Raw genomic sequence first — 19,927 nt, 5'->3', positions numbered from 1 at the left:
TGGCATACACACACACATGGAGAGAGAGAGAGAGAGAGAGAGAGAGAGAGAGAGAGACAGACAAAGACATGCAACTTATAGCTCTTGCTAGCCTGCTTGCCTTGGACTTCTGCCTTCTCATGCTTAATGACTTGTGCAGTCCTGGGATTACAATGGCAACCAGGATTGCTGGTATTGCCAAAACTAATCAATGAGACCCCATGAAGTTGTGCTTTATGACCAAATCAATTAGTGACAAAAATTCCTGTCCCAATCGCCACTGTAACCTGAGGACTACAATCTCTTCTCACTCAACCATTTCCTTTCATTTACCCATTAACAGTCAAGTTGCAATGCATTCATAAGACTATTTATTGTACAATTTTGATAAACAGGTGCTCTTTGCACTCGCTTTGCTTTAAACTACGCAGCTTCAAGCACATTTGCTGCGACAACAGATACGTATTGCAACTTATCTTGCCACGTACATAGTCAAATAAAATGGTTGGGTTGCTGTGACTCAGTTTCCCAATTTGTCTTCCAGAAGGCTTTACGTTCTCCTTCGTTAAACGCCTGTAAGAGAATACCGTACTTTAGTTCCTTTCTTCTGCAGCTTTCTCTGCTAATTACACAGCAATTTAATTTACTCTCCTGTGAATAAGGTCTAAGATTGTCCTCTCAAAATCCTGAGGAAAGCTGCGTATATGGTTATATTTCATATATAATGAATATTGTCCTGAACTTAAGCGTGTAAATCAAAGTACTTGTGAGACGCTACGTATGGATTTTTTTTTTAATCCAGAAAAAAAAAATTAACCAAGTTTTAATTCATCCCTTATTTTGTTATTTAAGCTGGCATTATTTAAACAACAGTTCTGGAGTTTCACACTGACTACAGGAAGTTTTGCTCAATGTTATACCTCAGGAAATATAAGAGTGGCACTCTTGTCAGATAATTTAGTCAGCAATCCTACATATCTTATGAATAATCTCCCCTGAATAAAACAGGATTTGTTTCTATCTAAGTATGCAAAAGAATGGAGATGTTCAAAACTAACTTTCTGAGAACACCAAGAACTGCTTTAGGCCTAAGAAATTAACTTTTGCAAAACTGAACAATGACCAGAGCAGCATGACTTGGAGGACTAATAGAATGTTCTGGACTTCCCCAGAACAGTCCATGCTAGGCTTCTCTAGAACATTCTAACACGCTAGACATTCCATGCTAGAGCATCTGGTTTTGCACATACTTAATAGGAATGCTTATTCAAATCAATATTTAACTTACTTCATGATATATTTGGCTCTGTCAATTATCTGAGCTTTAACTTTTACTAGCAATGGATGACTATTATAGGTTTCGTTCTTCCACTGGCCGTAGAGACGATACCTAGTACAGGAGAAAGGAAGGAGAAAGGAAGCCATTGACATAGCGTTCCAAAGGCACTGATATATTGGATTTAAAACATTCTAGGTAATTACTCACCGGTGCTGGTATGGAAATGTTTTAAACATCCCCCAGAGTTCCTCGGACATACATGCATTACAATCCATCAAGGAAAGAGAAGGAAGCAAAACCTGGTCAGTGATACTCAGCAGACAGCTGAATAATATCTCCTGGCGAACAGGGAAGAGAAGGGGAAAACCAAAATATTAATAAGTCGGGTCCTCTTTTTAATTTGCTTTTTTTACAACTTTATCAGGCACGTCTTTCCAATAAGACCCATTGCTCTTTACACATCAGTGGTTAGAAACATCCCCACTCATTATTTCAAATCATTAAAACGAGAGAAAAATAAAGACGATTGGTGAGTTGGTGACATTTGTGTGACATCTCCTTCCCAACTTGGTTCCCTCTGCAAAGAAGAACACTAGGGAGCCGTTGCCATCAAGTCCACCAGATTGGAGGTTCCCCCTCTCAAAATAGGACAAAACTGTAACGAATTGGAGCTTCTTAGTCAAGAGAAATTTGTAGCTAGCAAACCCTGGGCTTAACCTGAGCCTAGAAATAACTTTTGGTATTCCAAAAATGCTAACGCTGAAATGGAGTTTAATAAGCATTCTCGAGTAATAATGGAGACAATGAAAACTAATTCTAAGGAAGTATACGGGGAAAGTGAAGGAATGTATGCACGGTATCCTGAAGCCATCAGCATTTTTCATCTTCTCCCTTTCCTAAAAAGAGATTTATTCCACAGTCGCGCAACCTCTCATTTGCTGGAACATTCTTTTTGCAATTCCACAAATGAAATGGATTCGTTACACAAGCCCTGGGCTTCTACCCTGGACTAGAGAGGCTGTAAAATAGTATTTGTTAAGAGACTGTGCATCGTGGCCCAGAAGACAACTAGAATGGCAGGCGATAAAGAGTCAGCCCCAGGGGGTGTTGCTTGTACAATGCCTATGTCAGCCAACAATGAGTAAATGTAGCTGGATAGCTGATTGTCAGTTCTATCTTGGTCAATTATTACAAGGTCTGTCAAGAAGGTATTTTAAAAGAACCTACCAATTTCTCTTTGTCCTCTTGTTTGCTTCCGTCTAGCTGGTACTACAGGGGAAAAAAAAGAAAGTAGGTTAACGGCTACGATGCCATGGCTTCAGACCAAAGAGACAATGCCAAGCATGTCAATGAAAACCTTTCCTCTTCCACGTTTTCAGAGGGAAACATCTGAGTCAGAGCAATCATGGTGGATCTAATTTTTTTTGAACCTCTGAAAGGGAAAGAACAGGATGTGGTAGCTCTTCCGTAATGTGGCGCGCAGCAGGAGAACTTGAACCACGCATCTCCATCCTCAGTTGGCTACAAAGAAATTACCCTCACAAATGACTCTGTTTATAGGTCAACAGTTAGAAAACTTCAACCCTCATTTGAAACCGTTAAAAGCTTGGTACGTTGGTGATATTTGTATAACATCTCTTTCCCACCTTGGTTAATCCCACAAAGGAGAAAATTAGGGAGCAATTGTGATCGAGTCCACAAAATTACAGAGGTAGTCTTGGTCATCACATTCTAAAAAAAGGTGTTGAGACTTTGGAAAGCAACAAAGATGCTTAGGGGGCTGGAGGCTAAAACTTAATGAAGAACGGTTGCTGGAATTGGGTATGTCTATTCTAATGAAGAGGAGGACCAGGGGTGACATGATAGCAGCGTTCCAATATCTCAGGGGCTGCCACAAAGAAGAGGGGGTCAAATTATTCTCCAAACAGCCTGAAGGCAGGACAAGAAACAATGGATGGAAACTAATCAAGGAGAGATTCAGCCTAGAACTAAAGGGAAACTTCCTGACAGCGAATGCAATTAACCAGTGGAACGGCTTGCCTTCAGAAATTGTAGGTGCTCCATCACTGGAGGTTTTTTTAAAAAAAGACTTGGGACAGCGACTTGTCTGGAATGCTATAGGGTCTGCTGCTTGACCAGGGGTTAGACTAGAAAATCTTCAAGGTCCTTCCAACTCTCTTATTCTGTTAAATGGTCTGACTCGCACTTAAAACACTGAACTGTACCTCGGCATCACTAGGCATAGCCTTGCAGTTACACATCACCTGCTTCTCCTTTCCAAAATGGCTACAAGAAAACACACAATGGTCTTGGCCAAGCTAGCTTCCAAACTTCAAGTGAGTGTCCATATATCAAACTGGTTTAAGCTCAGGACCTCTAGAGCAGTTGAAACAGTGCACGCTGATCCTGAAAGAACCTGTTTGGATTCACGCTTCTTTAACGTTGTGTGAACAAAGGAAATGCAACGCAATGGAATCAGACCAGGAGCAAAGCAGAAGTCAGCACCAAGTATTAACCCAGCGAATGGAGGGAAAAACAGTTTACTTTACGGCAGGAAACAGATTTTTCTAATTAATGTGACTTTTAGAGGAGTGTCGTGATTTAAGTACGTTCTTAAGGTATTTTGGCTAGCCAGTTTAGAGTTCTTTTTAGGAGAAAAAAGGGAATAAAAGGATTTTAAATAAATAATTATTTTCTTCCTCATAGCTGCCCCCCCCAAAAGAGAATGTAAACTTCAAGGCTGCTTATTCACATCATCCCAAAGAGGGGTCGGGGATATCTGCAAATCAGGAAAATGTGAGAACAAGCACCTATTGAAATGAGCAGACAGTTAAAACATTTGGTACCTGCGAACTGAAAACAAAATCAGTTCTCAACCCTACGCTGCGTTTTTATTTTGCAAGACATCTGGAGATAGTTCTCAGCAACCTGCCAAATCCTGACTTGGGTTTACCAGGGCTTATCTAATTAACAGATGTTTAGGAGATAAATTTCACTGCACTTTGTACAGAATCTGCTCTAACTGCCTGTCAGCTGTTTAACTGTGAAATTATGCCGAGCACTTTTGCTGTATAAAAAAATGATAATTTTCCTCTCAAAGTAGACTGACAGTATTTATTACACATTATTTGTATGTGTAACTACTAGCAGCAGAATTCCCGAAGAAACATGACAGAACCAGGCATAAAAAAACATCAACTTGCTTCTACAGTTTTAACGAGTTGCTGTTTTAAACTGGCCATCTGAGTCAGCAAAGACCTAGGTTGACTCAGTTTTCCCTTCAGCTGCTTGCTTTTGAAACAGCTTCAAAATAATAATTTTCAACATGGAAAAAAAGCGGGAAGAACGAGAGCTGTAAGACGTCTACAGATACCTCAGTGTTGGAAAAGGGGTATTGTGAGCATCCAAAATGGCTTGATTTAAAAAACAAAAACAAAACAGAATTGTTAAGTGAAGGTAATTCAGAATTAAGGAACAACTTCAAAGAAAGGTATTTTTGGCAGCTGAAACTTGGGGCAGTGTTCCCCCAAACATTAATGCATCTTAAAACCTTTGTTTTCATTTTCCAAATCTTTTTTTATTGCAGCAACCTTTGCTAGTCTAGCTAAAATTGATAAACAGGAAGGTCACTCTGTTGCTCTGTTTGTTTGCTCTGAATAACTATTTCTCAAGTACCCCTTCAAAACGCTAGACATAAAATCCTCAATTTACGACCACTTGTTTCGCGAACATTCAAAGTTCTGACAGACCTAGCTGGGGGTAGTACATTTAAAACCCAGATTTGAAGTTCTGATGGTCACCCCTCCTGACAGCCCATTTCAGGCTGCATTTATGTCCTCTGTCAGTGCCACGTGACTCTGTATTTTTAAATTTTTTTTTATGATTTTGCCGGAAACCCATATTTACTTCTGAATTTCTGGCAAAAAAAGAGAGATCCTCTTGCTGCAAAAAAGGTTCTTCTCGACTTATGACCGCATCTGAGCCCAACGCTTCTGTCGTTGAGCGAGACGCCTGTCAAGTCAGTTTTGCCTCATTTTACGACCTTTCTTGCTTCAGTGGTTAAGTGAATCCCTGCAGTTGATAAGTTAGTGCCCTGGTCGTTAAGCGAATTTGGTTTTCCCCCCGTTGACTTTGCTTGTCAGAAGATCGCAAAAGGGGATCGCGTGACTCCCTGGGACGCTGCAAACCATCGTAAATATGAGTCAATTGCCGAGCGTCTGAATTTCGATCATGTATTCCTGGGGATACTGCAAAAGTCGTAAGTGTGAAAAATGGTCCTAAGTCATTTTTTGCAGTGCCGTTGTAACTTGGAACGGTCACTAAATGAACTGTTATGTCAAGGACAACCTGTATTTACTTCTCGTTTCCAGCCAAAATCCTCCATGACGACTGCTGCAAAAAAAAAAAGCTCATAAAATCAGATTGGACACATGACTGGCCCACTTTAAGACTGCCATGGCTTATGGCTCCATTACGGTCCTAACTCAAGGATGACCTGTACGCCCTTGATGCTGTTGCTAGGATACCTTTTAAGGCAAAAAAAAAAAAAAAAAAAACCATCTCTGAAAGTCCTAGCTTGAAGTTGACCTTACCTCTTTCATAAAGGCTTTCCCGAGACGCAAAACTTTGGCGAAGAGGATGGGATCGTGGGAGAGGTGCGGGCCGAGATAGCACAGCATGCTGAAGACTTCTTTCCTTAAGTCCTCAAAATGTTCCACTTGCTTTGGGGCTCTCTTGTTTTGCAACGGGGGGACCGGGGTCCCTTTGGCGCCTTTGAGGACTCCGACTCTGGAAAACGAGAAAGGGAAGCTCTTGAGACGATTCGGCGAGTTTGAGGAGCGTCTCAAAAAAGGCAATAGGCAAATAACCCTTTTCCAAGCCAAAGGCCCGGTGAGTAAAAAATGCTTATCAACTCTCCACCACCCCAGCCATGAATTCTGAAACCAAGGAAGTGTCCATTGAGGAAGCCGAAAATTCTGCAGTTCGTCAAAACATGCACAATATACATCATCTGATCAATTCACCTTCGGTAGAGGGGCTCAATCATCACGTGTAGAAGCTGGCAAAGAGCAATTGCAATAGATTTGTGGGACGTTGCATAAAACGGAGGCATCTGGTCCATAATGCTTTGTGCGTGCTGCCAGTCGCCGATCTGCAACATGGCTTCTAATAAACCCAGTTTCTGGTTATCTGGTGGCTGGAAGAAACAACCAAACAGAGGAAAGTATTTGATTTAGAGCAGGAAGTTGCGCTTTTCTCCCCAGGACTATCTCAGAAAGCAGGTTTTCAACATATCTGCATATTAATGACACCGTTTTCCTATGCTTAAATATTAGGGCTGAAATAAATCCAGTTTAAAAAAAAAAAAAGTCATCCCGATGCCTGATTAAACCTACAGTCCCGTGTAGACTGGATATGTTTGGGTTTTGGCAGCCTAATGTGAGAGATCTAGGATGAGAGCCCATTTTTATCAGGAGCAGAAATATTTTATATTCAGCTAAAATAGAGACGATTCCTTTGCCCTCAGCCACATCTTCTCTGCAAGTCAAAGCAGAACCGATTCCCAGTAGAACTGCGGTATCGACACGGCTTTGTATCCGAATAAAAGTCCAGGATTATTTTCATCTCTGAAAAGCTTACTGTTTTATTGAATACAGGGCTTGGTAAAGGTGAAGGAAAACCAACTCTAAAATCCCAAGGCATTAGACCCGGGGTTCTCAAACGTGGCCCTTTTATGACTTGTGGACTTCTACTCCCAGAATTCCTCAGCCAGTCATAAAAGGGCCACGTTTGAAGACCCCTGCATTAGACCATAGCATATAACAGTGACATTCCCAGCCAAACCCCCCAGATGTCCACGTAACTCATGTAAACACGTTCTCTTTGTTATGGGAACCGTCTGCTCTCTTCTTCACACCTGCTAGAACGTCCTTGAAAGGCTTCCAGACAGCTGACTCTCAGCAAACCTCCGTAGAACTGGAGAGGTTCCATGTCTCTAATAAACCCAATTGAAAGCACCCCCCCCCCCAACGGCAGGATGAAAACAGAAAGGCACGTAGCTGCCAAAGTTTCACTCTTGACCACCTTGTTAAAACTAGATTGCTAGATCGCGTACAGCAGAGGTCCCCAACCTTGTGGGCACCAGGGACCGGATCCGTGGAGAGAGCTTTTTCTGCGGACCGGAGGGGGCGTGGTTTCATGTACTGCCTGCATCCCGCGGACCGGTTTCTGGCATGCTGTGGCCCGCTGACAGTCCACGGCCCAAGGTTTGGGGACCCCTGGTGTACAGGACTGCTAACCTAGGAAGTTTCTGCCTTAACCATATTGCTTGATCCTTCAGTCCTTGAATCTGATTTCATGGACGTCTGTGCGGCAGGAACTCACCTTTTCCATTTTCTCCTCTTCCTTCTCCTTTTCTTTTTCTTTCTCTTCTGTCTTTTCAGAAGACAGTACAACCATGGTAAGTTTCTTTACAATTTGCTTAGCCTCCCCAATTTCCCGTCGGTGCTCCTCCAGGATAGAGTGGTCGGACGGTAGAAGCTGGAAAGGGAATTTGAATATTAGCTTCCACATACTAGCTTCCTCTCTCTGATAAATACAGAGGTACCTTGGTACTCGGCTGAACTGAGTATTTGATGCATTTTGATATGGAAATTTTGTCCTGGCACTCAGTTTGTTTGATACTCAACGCAGATGCTACAACTTGTTGGTGTTGGCTGCCTTGTGACTCACTACATTATTCCTCATGGGGGAAAAAAATTCTTCGGTACTCATCGTATTTGGTACTTAGAGCGCCTCCCGGAACAAATTAACAATGAGTGCCGAGGTGCCATTGTATCACTGTCAGTCCTAATCAGTATTAATTCACTGTATGTTTATCAAAGGAGAGATATTATGCACTAAAAGAAACCTTATGTTTTTAAGATTTCTTTCCTGAGAATGAGAGAATGCTTACTCTTCAATGAGATTAAAAATATGCTCATAAATCACGGATTAGACAGAAAAGCCCCGAATCTGAGACAGGTTACCACTTAACAGAATACATATTTTATTGTTAAAAGCAAAATAGGTAACTTACGTGTACATAAAGGTCTTCCAGATCTATTAAGTTATGCTGCAAAAGGACTGCGGCGACTCTGTACAAGGAGACGGGTGTCTCTCCATTTGGTTCCTGGAAAGAAAAAAAAAAATACTTTTAGGATATTATATTTCTGCTGAAATAACGGAAGGATTTTAAGCCGTGAACTTCTGTGGTACCTGATAAAACTTGAATTTGAATCCAAGTATATGGCAGAGTGTTTGAGGTTCACACATATACATATACGACTCTATCAAAGGTACAAAAAATTCATCATATTCTGGTCGACATTCATAGACTTCCAAGATAATATCCAATACTCGGTTAGGATCCAGGTTAAAACATCCTATTAAACAGATGGGAGTTATAAAAACATTACTTTTGTTCAAGACAACGAAGCATACAAGATTAAGACCCTCTATCTAGCATTAATTTATCAAATATCCGCAATAGTCATTAGTATCAGGAATATTTTTTTTAACCCAGGAAACTATGTTATAAAGGAAAGTGTGAGAAAGGAGACTTTGGAGACAACAGAGAGAATATAAAGAAAACTCAAAATGAAGTAAATCTAAGGCATATAAGGAAAACTGTAACTAGAGAACTTGTATCAGAAAACATGCCTTACCTATTAAAGATTTAATATTTTCTAGGATCAATTCGCTAGTAATATTTCCAGATAAATCTTGTCCCAGTTCAGCAATCAGTTTTGCATAGCCTTCATTCTCTTCTCTTAATAAATTAAATTTCTGTTGCTTATAACTACAATTCAAGAAATGAAGAAACAAGAAAAGCATAAGGGTTAAAAAACTGGAAGTTGGAATAAACTGGACATTTTCTGCTTTATTGAACCAATTTATATGAACGCCCATCACACAAAAACTCCTTCGGGGCAAGTCACTATAAACAGTAACTCTGTTTAAAAATAATTGTGATTTTTTAAAAAAAAGCACAAGACACAAGAGAAGATGAATGTTAACTGCTGTCAGGGAGGCCCCCTCCCCCCTACCCAAAAGCCAGGAATCCTCTGGGACCCCCAGGGCTGAAGAGACAGCCATGTTTTGAGAGATTTCTGGAACATTAAAAGGGATGGAGTTTTGAGGAATAGTAACGATATACTCACAAAAGTTTTGTCTTTATTTTCACAGATTTCTGATTAAACTGCTGGGATTGCTTGATAAGCCCTAATGATTCCAACGTTTCTGGGTCCAAACGCTCTTTTAATATAGTATCGGAAACCAGATTCTGGAAAGTAAACGGTGAGTTTTATTTACAACGGGGTCTGACCTTATGTTGTCTTTCAGTAAGGGCGAACCCCTTTCTGGGGACCAGACGTTATACAGGTGGTCCTCGTTTTACGACCACGCTTGAACCCAAAGTTTCTGTGGCTAAGCAAGGCAGTTGTTAAGCGAGTGATGCCCTATTTTACAACCTTGTTTTTGACAGCGTTGTTAAGCAAGTCCTTCCAGCTGTGATTCTAGCTTGCCCCATTGAATTTGCTTGATGGAAGCTGGCTGGGAACAAATGGGGACCACGTAACCATAAATAGTTGTCAGGCGTCTGAATTGTGATCATGTGACCATGGGGATGCTGCAAAAACCAGTCACAAATCACTTTTTTTTCCCAGTGCCGCTGTAAGCTTGGAACAGTCCCCAAATGAACAGTAGTTTTTAAACAGCATGTTAGAGCAGAATAACGACCATTAAACGGAGGAGATCGGGAGAATAACTAAATTTGATCTGGTATCATTTATCCTGAATTAAGATTCAAAATTACAGCTGGGATTTCCGTGGTCATCTGGATCTAATCCGGTGTTCAGCAGAGATGTTTCCTTTATAAATTGGGCAGTATTAAACAATAAAAAGAGGGGGGAGCAAAGTTCTAAACATTTCCACCATGTACATTTCGACCACTTCTCTTTTCCTGAAATGAAGTTTTAAAAGCAAAGAAAGAGTAACTCACCAAACAGGCTAACACCAACTGCATGAACTGATCTCTTTTGCTTTTTTCTTCTAAGCAACTGGTTTCAATGTCTACAAAACCAACAAACAGCATCACATTATTCAGGGCTAATATTTATCACGACAGTCGGCGTCCAATTCAGTGGTATCCAACCTTGGCAACTTTTAAGACCTGTGGAGTTCGGCTCCCAGAATTCCCCCGCCAGCCGTTGGTGCTTGGCACTACCTTATAAGACTGCACTGTGGAATTTACTCTTGGTCTGACCATTAAATATTATACATAATAAATGCACACACAAAATTAGCTAGCATGGTGAATATGAAAAATGATCCATTGGCTATTGAGCATGCCCTGACTTCACTGGGATCCTTTTAAACTGTGTATATGTATATGTATACATGTATGTATGTATACGTACATACATATGCATGTATATCTATGTAGGTCTTTGGTTATTCGGGTTTTGTCCCGCATCAAATTGGAAGTGTCTTGGCGACGTTTCGACGAAGTCCCATTCGTCATCTTCAGGCTGGTGTTTTTGGCTTCGTGCTTCTAGGAGCAACATTACTCCTAGAAGCACGAAGCTGAAAATGCCAGCCTGAAGATGACGAATGGGACTTCGTCGAAACGTCGCCAAGACACTTCCAATTTGATGCGGGACAAAACCCTAATAACCAGAGACCTACATACAAACACCCGCGAAAACCTCAGAAAACACACATACATACACACACACACACACACACACATTTCTTCCTAAATATCCATGTGCTGTTTCAGACTTCATTATTCCTCTGTCAAGAGAATCTTAGCCTTTATGAATACGATCAGTCAAGTCTTTCCTATAGATTCTTCCTTGAAACTGTTAAAGGAACTAGGAAAATTAAAGGAGACCTACCTAATATGCAGAATACATCAGCCAGAATGGAAGGCATATCATCCCGAAATTCCTGTTAAAGGAAATTATTAGTTGAGAAACATTTTTTTTTTTAAAAAAATACTCTGATTGGGACCTGCAGTTAAGGTCGACTGACACAAATCTGAGGCTGCCCAAGGCTTATCTCAACTCAACTACAGGTTATCCTCGACTTACAACAGCTTGCTCAGTGACCGTTCCAAGTTACAATGGCACTGAAACAAGTAACTCATGACCCCTTTTCAGACTTACGACCGTTGCAGCCTCCCCACAGTCACGTGATCCAAATTCAGACGCTTGGCAATTGACTCGTATTTATGACGGTTGCAGTGTCCTGGGATCGTGTGATCCCCTTGTGCAGCCTTCTGACAAGCAAAGACAACGGAGAAGCCAAATTCACTGCGGCAAAAGTTGCTTCAACGTCTTGCTGAACAACAGAAATTTTGGACGCGGTTGCGGTCGTAAGCCGAGGACTCCCTGTATATCAGCAAATGGCTTCTTAAAGAGGTCATCAGCCACAAACCATTATCACACACGAACTGGTTTGAGAGTTTAAGAGTGACAGCTGCCTCAAGAAACGCCACCCCGAAGAAGTAAATAAAATAACTCTGTGGCCTGCTCTTAGAAGAAAGTAAATTACAATTAAAAACTGACTTTAATGGTAAAGTGGAGTGTGACTGCGTATTTAACTATCGTTTCTAAATCAGGAGCATTTCAAAGTGTTTGCCTTAAGCAGGGCTGTTTTTCCAACTGCTTTGATTTCCAGTCTAAGACCCAGTGACAGTGACTTAATTAAAGTGTAGATCTGAAGTGTTAATCATAAACCACGGCAGTGTTTCCAAGTCCCCAAAGCTAAAACAATATAATTATGTCACAATGGACAGGAATCAGTAACAGCTTCTAGGGGAACAGGCTAAAGTTAATAGGTTAGCCATCCAGTCTTCTCCTTAGAGCGTTCTGTCCCAGCCTCTTGAAAGAAGAATTACCCAAGAACTTCATTTTCTAGTCTATTCAGTTTCCTTCTCAACATTTAAAACTAACTTTTTTGCACTGTCAGGTTTTTTTGTGGTTTGTTTGCCACCAAAGCTAAAGCAGCATGATAGGTTTAGGGTGCTCTTCTTCCATCTGGGCACCTTGCAAATAAGTTCAGGCTGCAACTATCAGAATGTGATCAACATCCATCCTGGCTGAGAACTTGGGGAGGTTACAATTCCCACTTATTTATTTAGTGTATGGAGATGTTAGCCAGGAGAGTACAAGACTAATTGCAGAGTAGTAGTTTGGCTGCCTAAGACTCCTAGCTTGTGCAGTTCCCAAGATGCCGCCATGGGGAGGGGGGGGGCAGCTAGCTCCGGACCAGAAAGACGAGTGGCTTTCCTCCAGCATTATCCGGGGTCATCTCCTTCCACCAAAGCCACCTCGCAAAATATGTGCTGCAACCGGGAAGGTCCAGCACCAACAGGGTTCTGACTGTACGCACAAAGTGCGGGTTGTCTCCCCACCGAAGTGATACCTATTTATCTACTCGCTTAGAACATCTTTTCGAACTGCTAGGTGGGCAGAAGCTGAGGCAAGTGATGGGAGCTCACCTGCCACGTTGTGCTAGGACTCGAACTGGCGGAGAAAAGACCACCTCCAGCACCATTAAGCCACTGATCCAACGGGCCTACAATTTCCACTAAACTGGAGAGGGTCAGGCTAAAGATGGTTGCTTCAGGAAGTAGTAGAAATAAATACTTACTATAATATCACCGAGAACATTTGATGCTTGGTCATGCTTTAGATTTCCCTTAACAACATGATACGTAAGCTCATAGAGAGCCTTCTGGATACCTGTAAAACGAGACAAAGGGGGACTGAATAATGCAATATATTCAAAAGAATATTGCTGATACATATTTAAGACAGTATCATGTTTCATTAATTTAAGTCATTTCTAATTATTTCTAAGTTGCAGTTGATGGTTACAGAAAGATATATAAGTCAGATTTTTACAGTTTGATCTCAGTTACAAAAGCCCCAAGACTTTTACTCACCTCTAAAAGTTGCATTTTCAGAAAGAATGCGACATAGCTGCAAGCTGAAAGGAAATGAACATTGTTTAATATCCAGAATTGATAGTTTGCCCACTGAAATATATTCTTGTGGCTATGCACAATATTTTAAAATCAAAAGGAAAACAATTAAGTTAATTTCCTGCAAAAGGATGCCATTTAATAGCTACCTGTTTGTGGCTGATTAAATGTCATAATACACCAGACCATTACATTATTATAGTCTGTAATTCATGAAAACACATTCCTTTTTAATAAATATATTCAGACCTAGGAAATGTTTAAAAGAAAAAAGAACTGTGCCTTTTGATAGACCCAACTGGTCTGCTTACTCCCTTAATATTTTGAATATAGAGTTTAAAAGATGACCTAAAGCTAATGAACAATTTAGATTAATTTTAAGTACTGTAGCAGAATGGATACATACTGGAGATACTTTTTAAAACACTGTTAAAATCTTATTTCTTTTTGAAGTGAATAAAAATTTTGTGGAGTTTTTATTACAACTTCACCAGCTGGAAAACATTCCTAATTACAGAATGCTATAAAAACCTAAACATTGGGAGAATTGCTTATTTTTAGATTAAGTTTTAATGATTACATTTTCAGTTGCATTTTTATATTAGACATTTGATCTGGGCAACGTACTTTTAAAAGGCGTTGATTCAAATGGTACATCTATGTACTCAATGCTTTGAAGGCTTGAACAATGTTTTTTTAAAGTAGTAAATCCAAAATTTGAGCTCTTAGGCCCAATTTGAGGTTCAGAAATTAACACTTCACTATAAAGGCCAAACGTTTAATGATGAAGAACTGTGGATTTTCTAAATTTTGAATCACAGGCAGTTTCTCAGAGATTCTAAGAATCTGCTAGCAGTGTTTAAGCAAATTAGTGCTTAAAGACAAACTCATACAGTTTTTAAGTTTTGTGCCAAGTGAATTCGTCTATAAGCAGTAATTCTAAACAAGCCAAGCTCTTTTCTGTTAAAAGGAAGGGTTTTTGGGACATTCTTTCCTATAAACTAAAATAAAATCAGCATCTGCCTGGACTCTCATTTCTTGCTGTAATAAGTACTAAAGAAAAGTAGTGAAACTGACGGTCATGTAAACTTATGGAGGAATTGCTATTAATCATAGCCAGTCACTACTTATAGCAAAATTTACAGAGGTCCTCTAAGTTCTATTAACTGACAAATTAGTTAGCAAAGAGGCTGGGTGAAAAAAAAAAAAAACAAGGGCCTTTGAAGCATTTGAGTGGAGCTTGACCCAAAGTTGCTTTGAAGTTTCATTATTGTGAGCCTGATGCAAACAACAAATAAAGACCCACTCTTAATTTCCACCAGATGAATACAATGACTGAACACGAAAAGGTAATCCTCGACTTACAACCACAACTGAGGCCAAAATTTCTGTTGCTACGTGAGATAGTTGTTAAATGCGTTTTGCCCCATTTTACAAACTTTTCTTGCCAGCGTGGCTAAATTCTAAATGAACTGTTGTAAGTCAAGGGCTACCTGTACAATGACTGAACATGACGAGGGGCGACAGGATAACAGTGTTCCAATATCTCAGGGGCTGCCATAAAGAAGAGGTAGTCAAGCTATTCTCCAAGGTGCCTGAAAACAGGACAAGAAGCAACGGATTGAAACTAACCAAAGAGAGAAGCAACCTGGAACTAAGGAGAAACTTCCTGACAGTTAGAACAATTAACCAGCGGAACAGCCTGCCTCCAGAAGCGGTGCATGCTCCAACACTGGAGGTTTTTAAGAAGAGACTGGACAGCCATTTGTCCGAAAAGGTATAGGGTTTCCTGTCTGAGCAGGGGGTTGGACTAGATGACTTCCAATGTCCCTTCCAACTTTATTATTATTATTATTATTATTATTATTATTATTATTATTATTATTATTACTGTGAAGAAAAAGAGACACAATTGTGCATTCCTCTTGGCTGTTAATTTATACTGTAGGGCTGTAGGATCTGGGATTTTCAAATAACTGGACCCTTCATGTTTATCAATTTTATGTCTTCCATTTCAATTTCCCAACTTCCAACTGCCAGTTCTATTCTACTGTTCTCCCTTCTCTCCATGTTAGCTGAAATGTGCAAACAACAGCATACAATAGAATGCAGAATATAATAAAATAGAATAGAAAATATGTAAAGTAATGTAATGTAATAGAATAGAATACATTTAATGTAATGTAATGTAATGTAGAATAGAATAGAATATAATAGAATAGAATAGAGCTTCAAGGGACCTTGGAGGTCTTCTAGTCCAACCCTGTGCTCAGGCAGGAAACCCTATATCATTTCAGATAAATGGCTGTCCAATCTCTTCTTAAAAACTTCCAGTGTTGGAAGCTTACAACTGTCTTCATTTCAAAACTACCTTAGCAAATGATGAGTTCTGTTAGGTTTGTGACCAAATAATAACAACAACAACAACAATAATAATAATACAGAAAAACAGTAAAGAATTTCTTGTATTAACAATGATATGAACTAATTCAGTATTCTTCAAACCTGGCAACTTTAAAATGTGTGGATTTCAACTCCTAGAATTTGTCAGCCAGAATGGCAACTTTGGGGCTGAAATCCACACATCTTTAAAAAGTCGCCAAGTTTGAGAAGCAATGGATTAGATGGCGTTAGAAAAATACTCTCGGGGATAATATATGACCTTGAGATTACCATCCTGTAAAATAGGAGATTATGTACACTACATGACTTCTTCCATTAGCATCAAATCTTTTAGAAACCTGAAACCTTGCTCGCATTGGAATGGGTTTAATTCTGCTCTTTGTTCTCTTTGAAGATTACACACTTGGATTTTACGTTTTCAACTAAGAAGGACCTACTTACAGTATCAAAATTAAGGGCTATACCTAAAAACACACAGAAGCAATTGTTCAACAAATACTTTTAAAATGTCTAATAACAACATGAAAAGGAATACGTATTTGTCATCCATAGCCTGGTTATGATAAAGAGAAGGCAGTTTTAAACGAAAATGAATATATTTGGACAACACGTTAAAGCCTTTACTAATTCAAAATGAGGGGAAATCAGATAACCTAGTCAGGCCTAAAATTACATGGCTCATTTTAATTACTAGACTTTAGATTAAGAAAACCCCAGTTCTTAGCTAACATTTAACTACTAATGCCACGTTTCCAAACTGTGCACTCTGAATTTCCACAGGTGATTTTAAATTTTCAAGGGAAGTGCAGCAAAACTCAACATCTGTTGCACACCGTGCAAACTGCTAGCCTAACATTACTATGTTTCCTTAAAAAATGTGAAATATCCCATTGGGCCCTGGTAAATTCACAGATGTTACATCTCGGAATTCCCCAAATTGTGCTGTTACACTCGAAGAAACGGGATGTAACACTGAGAACTATAACACACCAAGGGTGACGTGAACCCAGAAAGTTTAGAAACCTCTCTACGAATTCCTTAATGCACAGATTGTAAATAATTGCAGCATGTTCCTTACTGAAATTATAATTGTCAGTGGCTTTAAAATGCCAATTTCCAGCATTAATCTGCATTAACTATATTTAATCTTGAATCCAACACTCTGCACTTTAACTTCCGTATCAATCACAATTATCCTTTTCTGCAAATGAACGACTTCAGAGCCATGTTTTAAGCAAGCGCACGTTGGATCTTAAATTGGCTTCAGAAGTTAAGAGGACAAAAAATAAAGCACACAGGAGAAATGGTAATAAGGGGCACTTGGGGAATACCAACAGTTGTGTTTGTGAACAGAAGAGTTACATAAACAAGTCAATGCTTCTTATCCAGCTTAAATCTCTTTCGAAATGTCCTCCTGCAGAAATATATGCGTGGAAACAGTTTCCATAGCTGGATTTTCTGGTCTAAATCTTGTCACATAAAATTAGATGTCCTTGTAATTCAGAATGATCAGAAATACAGCCAAATGGCAAGACATTGACCAGTCCATATTTTTAAAGCAACTGACCAAAGGAATAATCAAGAAGAACACTGTTACTAGAAAGTACACCATGATTTGGCTTCTGTTTACATGTATGCTTCATGTTTTCTAACCCAAATGTACTTGATACCTCCCTTGGGAAAAAAATCTAATATTATCTAATATATCTTTCCATCTGGGGAATCACTGTTAACGTTACAGTAGGACTGCAAAGAAGTCGGGCATACTATGATTTGAAGAGATTAGTCTACCCTGCTTCATTTTTCATATTAGTTTCTTTCTTACCAATAAAAGCTGTTAAATAACCCAAATGACATGTTAGTATTATGTGCAAACTACATACTTTGGATTGTTCTTGACCAACATGTATATTTTGGGGTCTTTAAAAGGAAAATATTCTGCTTTGCATATCAATCAATCATAGGCAGCCTTGATGAAGAGGAAGAGCAAAGCAGAGTGTTCAAATTTATTTATTCATTATAAGTCTTAATTTCTAAGGATCCCGGCTTTTTGTGAGATGCAGTACAACTAATGAGTTCTCCGAGGATTTTCTTTGCAGACAGATTAAACTGTGGGATTCGTTATCTCAGAAAATGAGACAGGTAACTTTTTTTCTCAGTTGTGGGTAGAAACGAAAAAAAAAAGGGTTATAAATAGTCTATCAATGTATACAACACAACACTTTGATTCTGTTCTCGGGGTTTTACTGGCGATACCTGTATTCCTTTGGTATTCCAAGGTTGCTGTACGTTTGCTATTCACAGCAAAAGGCGGCTTAAAGATATTTCAATTAAATAGAAACTAGCTGGGATTTGAGCACGTTAGGAGTCATTAGCTGTGACTCCTAATGAGCTCAACTGAAGCAGCCATGCTCTGCATGACAATTGCATACGGTAAAATAAATTAAAATTGATACATGGACAAAGTCTCCAAACTATACAGAGGAATGCAAGTTCTACAGGACAATATTGAACACCAGAAAATCCTCATTGAGCTTAACTGGACTTTGTAAGAATATTTTGGATAAAAAAAGAATCCTTTACAGATGTTCTTGTTCCCAGTCCATGATCCTGATTTAAGGGATTTAAGAGAACCACAGAGTTGGAAGGGACCTTGGAGGTCTTCTAGTCCAACCCCGATCAAGCAGGAAACCCTATACCATTTCAGATAGACGGCTTGTCCAGTCTCTTGTTAAAAACCTCCAGTGTTGGAGCACCTGATTTTGTTAACTCCACTGCTGTTAAGACAGGCACACAATCCATTAGTCTTGAAACCCTATGAATCATATTAAGAGGATAACACCAAAGTATCCTTGGAAAGATTTAAAGGCAGGTAAAGAATAGGGGGGGGGAGAAAGGGTTTCTATATACCAGTACTAGCGCTTTATTTTCTTAAGAACATTTTAATACATTGTTTTCCTTTCTGTTGATCTTTTTGTATATATGAAGAAGAAAAAGAAATCCAAAGAAGTGGAGGTCAAAACAGGAAAGGAAAAATGCCATTAGGATAAGCCAAGTGACAGATTTTGGATAAGCCTGAAAAAGGAGACCCAAGAGAGGGGTGGGATGATCAGTGGGCATGCAGAGCTTTTTGGGGGGGGGGGCGGAGGAAGAGAAAGAAAATGGGAAGGGGAGATAAATTAAATGGGGGGGGGGAATGGGGACAAAAATGGGAAGGAGGGAAAGAAAATGGGAAGGGGGAGAGAAGGAATATGGGGAGGGGGGAGAGAAAGAAAATGGGAAGGGGGAGATAAATTAAATGGGGGGGGAGAGGAAGAAAATGGGAGGGGGGCTATTCTAGAGGTCGGAAGGATGAAAGAAGCCTCTGGCTTTCCCAGCCTGGCGTCTTCCCGGCCGGCTGGACTCCAACTCCCAGAATTCCTCCCACCCAAAGCCAAGGGCAATGCGGGCTGGGGATCCTGGGGGCTGTAGTCCCAATGGCCAGGAAGGCGCCCGCCGGGGGAGGCGGCGGCCTTGGGCCTGGGTCTTGAAAGCAGGGAGGAGGCGGGACAAGGGGGGGGGCTCAGCTCGCCCGGACGGACGGACAGACGGCCTAGCCGGGCAGGGGGATCGGCTCGAGGCAGAGGCCGGCCCGCCCGCCCTCCCACCCGCCGCACGGCGCCCTCCCCCGAACTCACAACTCGCTCTTGCCAGATTTCTCCCAGTTGCGGATCCATTCGGCCGGGAGCGCCACCGCCGACGACGTCGCCGCCGCCATCTTCCCCGTGTGGCGCGGAGAGCCCGGATGAGAGAACGACGACGGGCCCGAGGTCAGAGGGGACGGCGGAGACGGCCGCGCCAGGCATGCCGGGAAAGCGAGCCCGCAGCGCTGGAGGAGGAGAGAGAAGCAAGAGGAAAGCGGCGGCGGCGGGGACGTCAAACAGCAACCACAACTCTCCCCCCCAGCAAGCCGGAGGGAGAGAAAGCTGGATAGGTCAACCCAAGAATCAATCCTCAGCCGCTTCTCTCGGCTGTCCGCTAAATCGGGCGCTGGGCGAAGCTTCCGATCCCGGCTCGGGAAACCCGCCTGGCTGGATTGACAGGTCGTAAGCCGGTTTACACAAGCCATAGATTCTCCCGAGTCAAGGGAGCGTGCGTTAGGTTCGTCGGGATGTTGAAGCACCCTATGATATGGGTGGGGGGAGGGGGGTCCGTTACATCCGTGGTTCTTTGTCTCCATCTGAACTCCTTTGGAG

At 40.9% G+C, this 19,927-nt stretch overlaps 1 protein-coding gene across 5 annotated transcripts in view; it reads right to left on the bottom strand.

Moving 5' to 3' along the window:
• THOC2 (THO complex 2) overlaps positions 1 to 19,539 on the bottom strand; it is a 38,882-nt gene extending 19,343 nt beyond the window's left edge. For 3 of the 5 annotated variants that reach the window (XR_005558176.1, XR_005558177.1, XM_039355621.1), the window contains exons 1-16: positions 19,370 to 19,539; positions 13,251 to 13,294; positions 12,956 to 13,047; positions 11,197 to 11,248; positions 10,299 to 10,369; positions 9,460 to 9,581; positions 8,965 to 9,098; positions 8,516 to 8,682; positions 8,337 to 8,429; positions 7,643 to 7,798; positions 6,283 to 6,455; positions 5,851 to 6,046; positions 2,486 to 2,527; positions 1,466 to 1,596; positions 1,268 to 1,369; positions 468 to 552 (exon numbers count right to left, since the gene is read on the bottom strand). Coding sequence is in view for 3 of the 5 variants with exons in the window: in XM_039355621.1 (XP_039211555.1) it covers positions 468 to 552; positions 1,268 to 1,369; positions 1,466 to 1,596; positions 2,486 to 2,527; positions 5,851 to 6,046; positions 6,283 to 6,455; positions 7,643 to 7,798; positions 8,337 to 8,429; positions 8,516 to 8,682; positions 8,965 to 9,098; positions 9,460 to 9,581; positions 10,299 to 10,369; positions 11,197 to 11,248; positions 12,956 to 13,047; positions 13,251 to 13,294; positions 19,370 to 19,449 (1,740 nt within the window). In the remaining 2 variants the exon portion in view is untranslated. Of the gene's footprint in view, positions 1 to 467; positions 553 to 1,267; positions 1,370 to 1,465; positions 1,597 to 2,485; positions 2,528 to 5,850; positions 6,047 to 6,282; positions 6,456 to 7,642; positions 7,799 to 8,336; positions 8,430 to 8,515; positions 8,683 to 8,964; positions 9,099 to 9,459; positions 9,582 to 10,298; positions 10,370 to 11,196; positions 11,249 to 12,955; positions 13,048 to 13,250; positions 13,295 to 14,782; positions 14,885 to 19,369 lie in introns of those variants that run through there. The other 2 variants (XM_039355622.1, XM_039355623.1) reach the window with 2 other exon arrangements.
• Positions 19,540 to 19,927: the final 388 nt, after the last annotated feature.

The sequence above is a fragment of the Crotalus tigris genome, unplaced genomic scaffold, assembly GCF_016545835.1.
Source record: "Crotalus tigris isolate CLP2741 ecotype Arizona unplaced genomic scaffold, ASM1654583v1 scf7180000018701.437623, whole genome shotgun sequence".
NCBI classification, from domain to species: Eukaryota; Metazoa; Chordata; class Lepidosauria; order Squamata; family Viperidae; genus Crotalus; species Crotalus tigris.
Note: the sequence above shows the minus strand (reverse complement) of the source record. Positions and strands in the feature narration are given on the sequence as shown.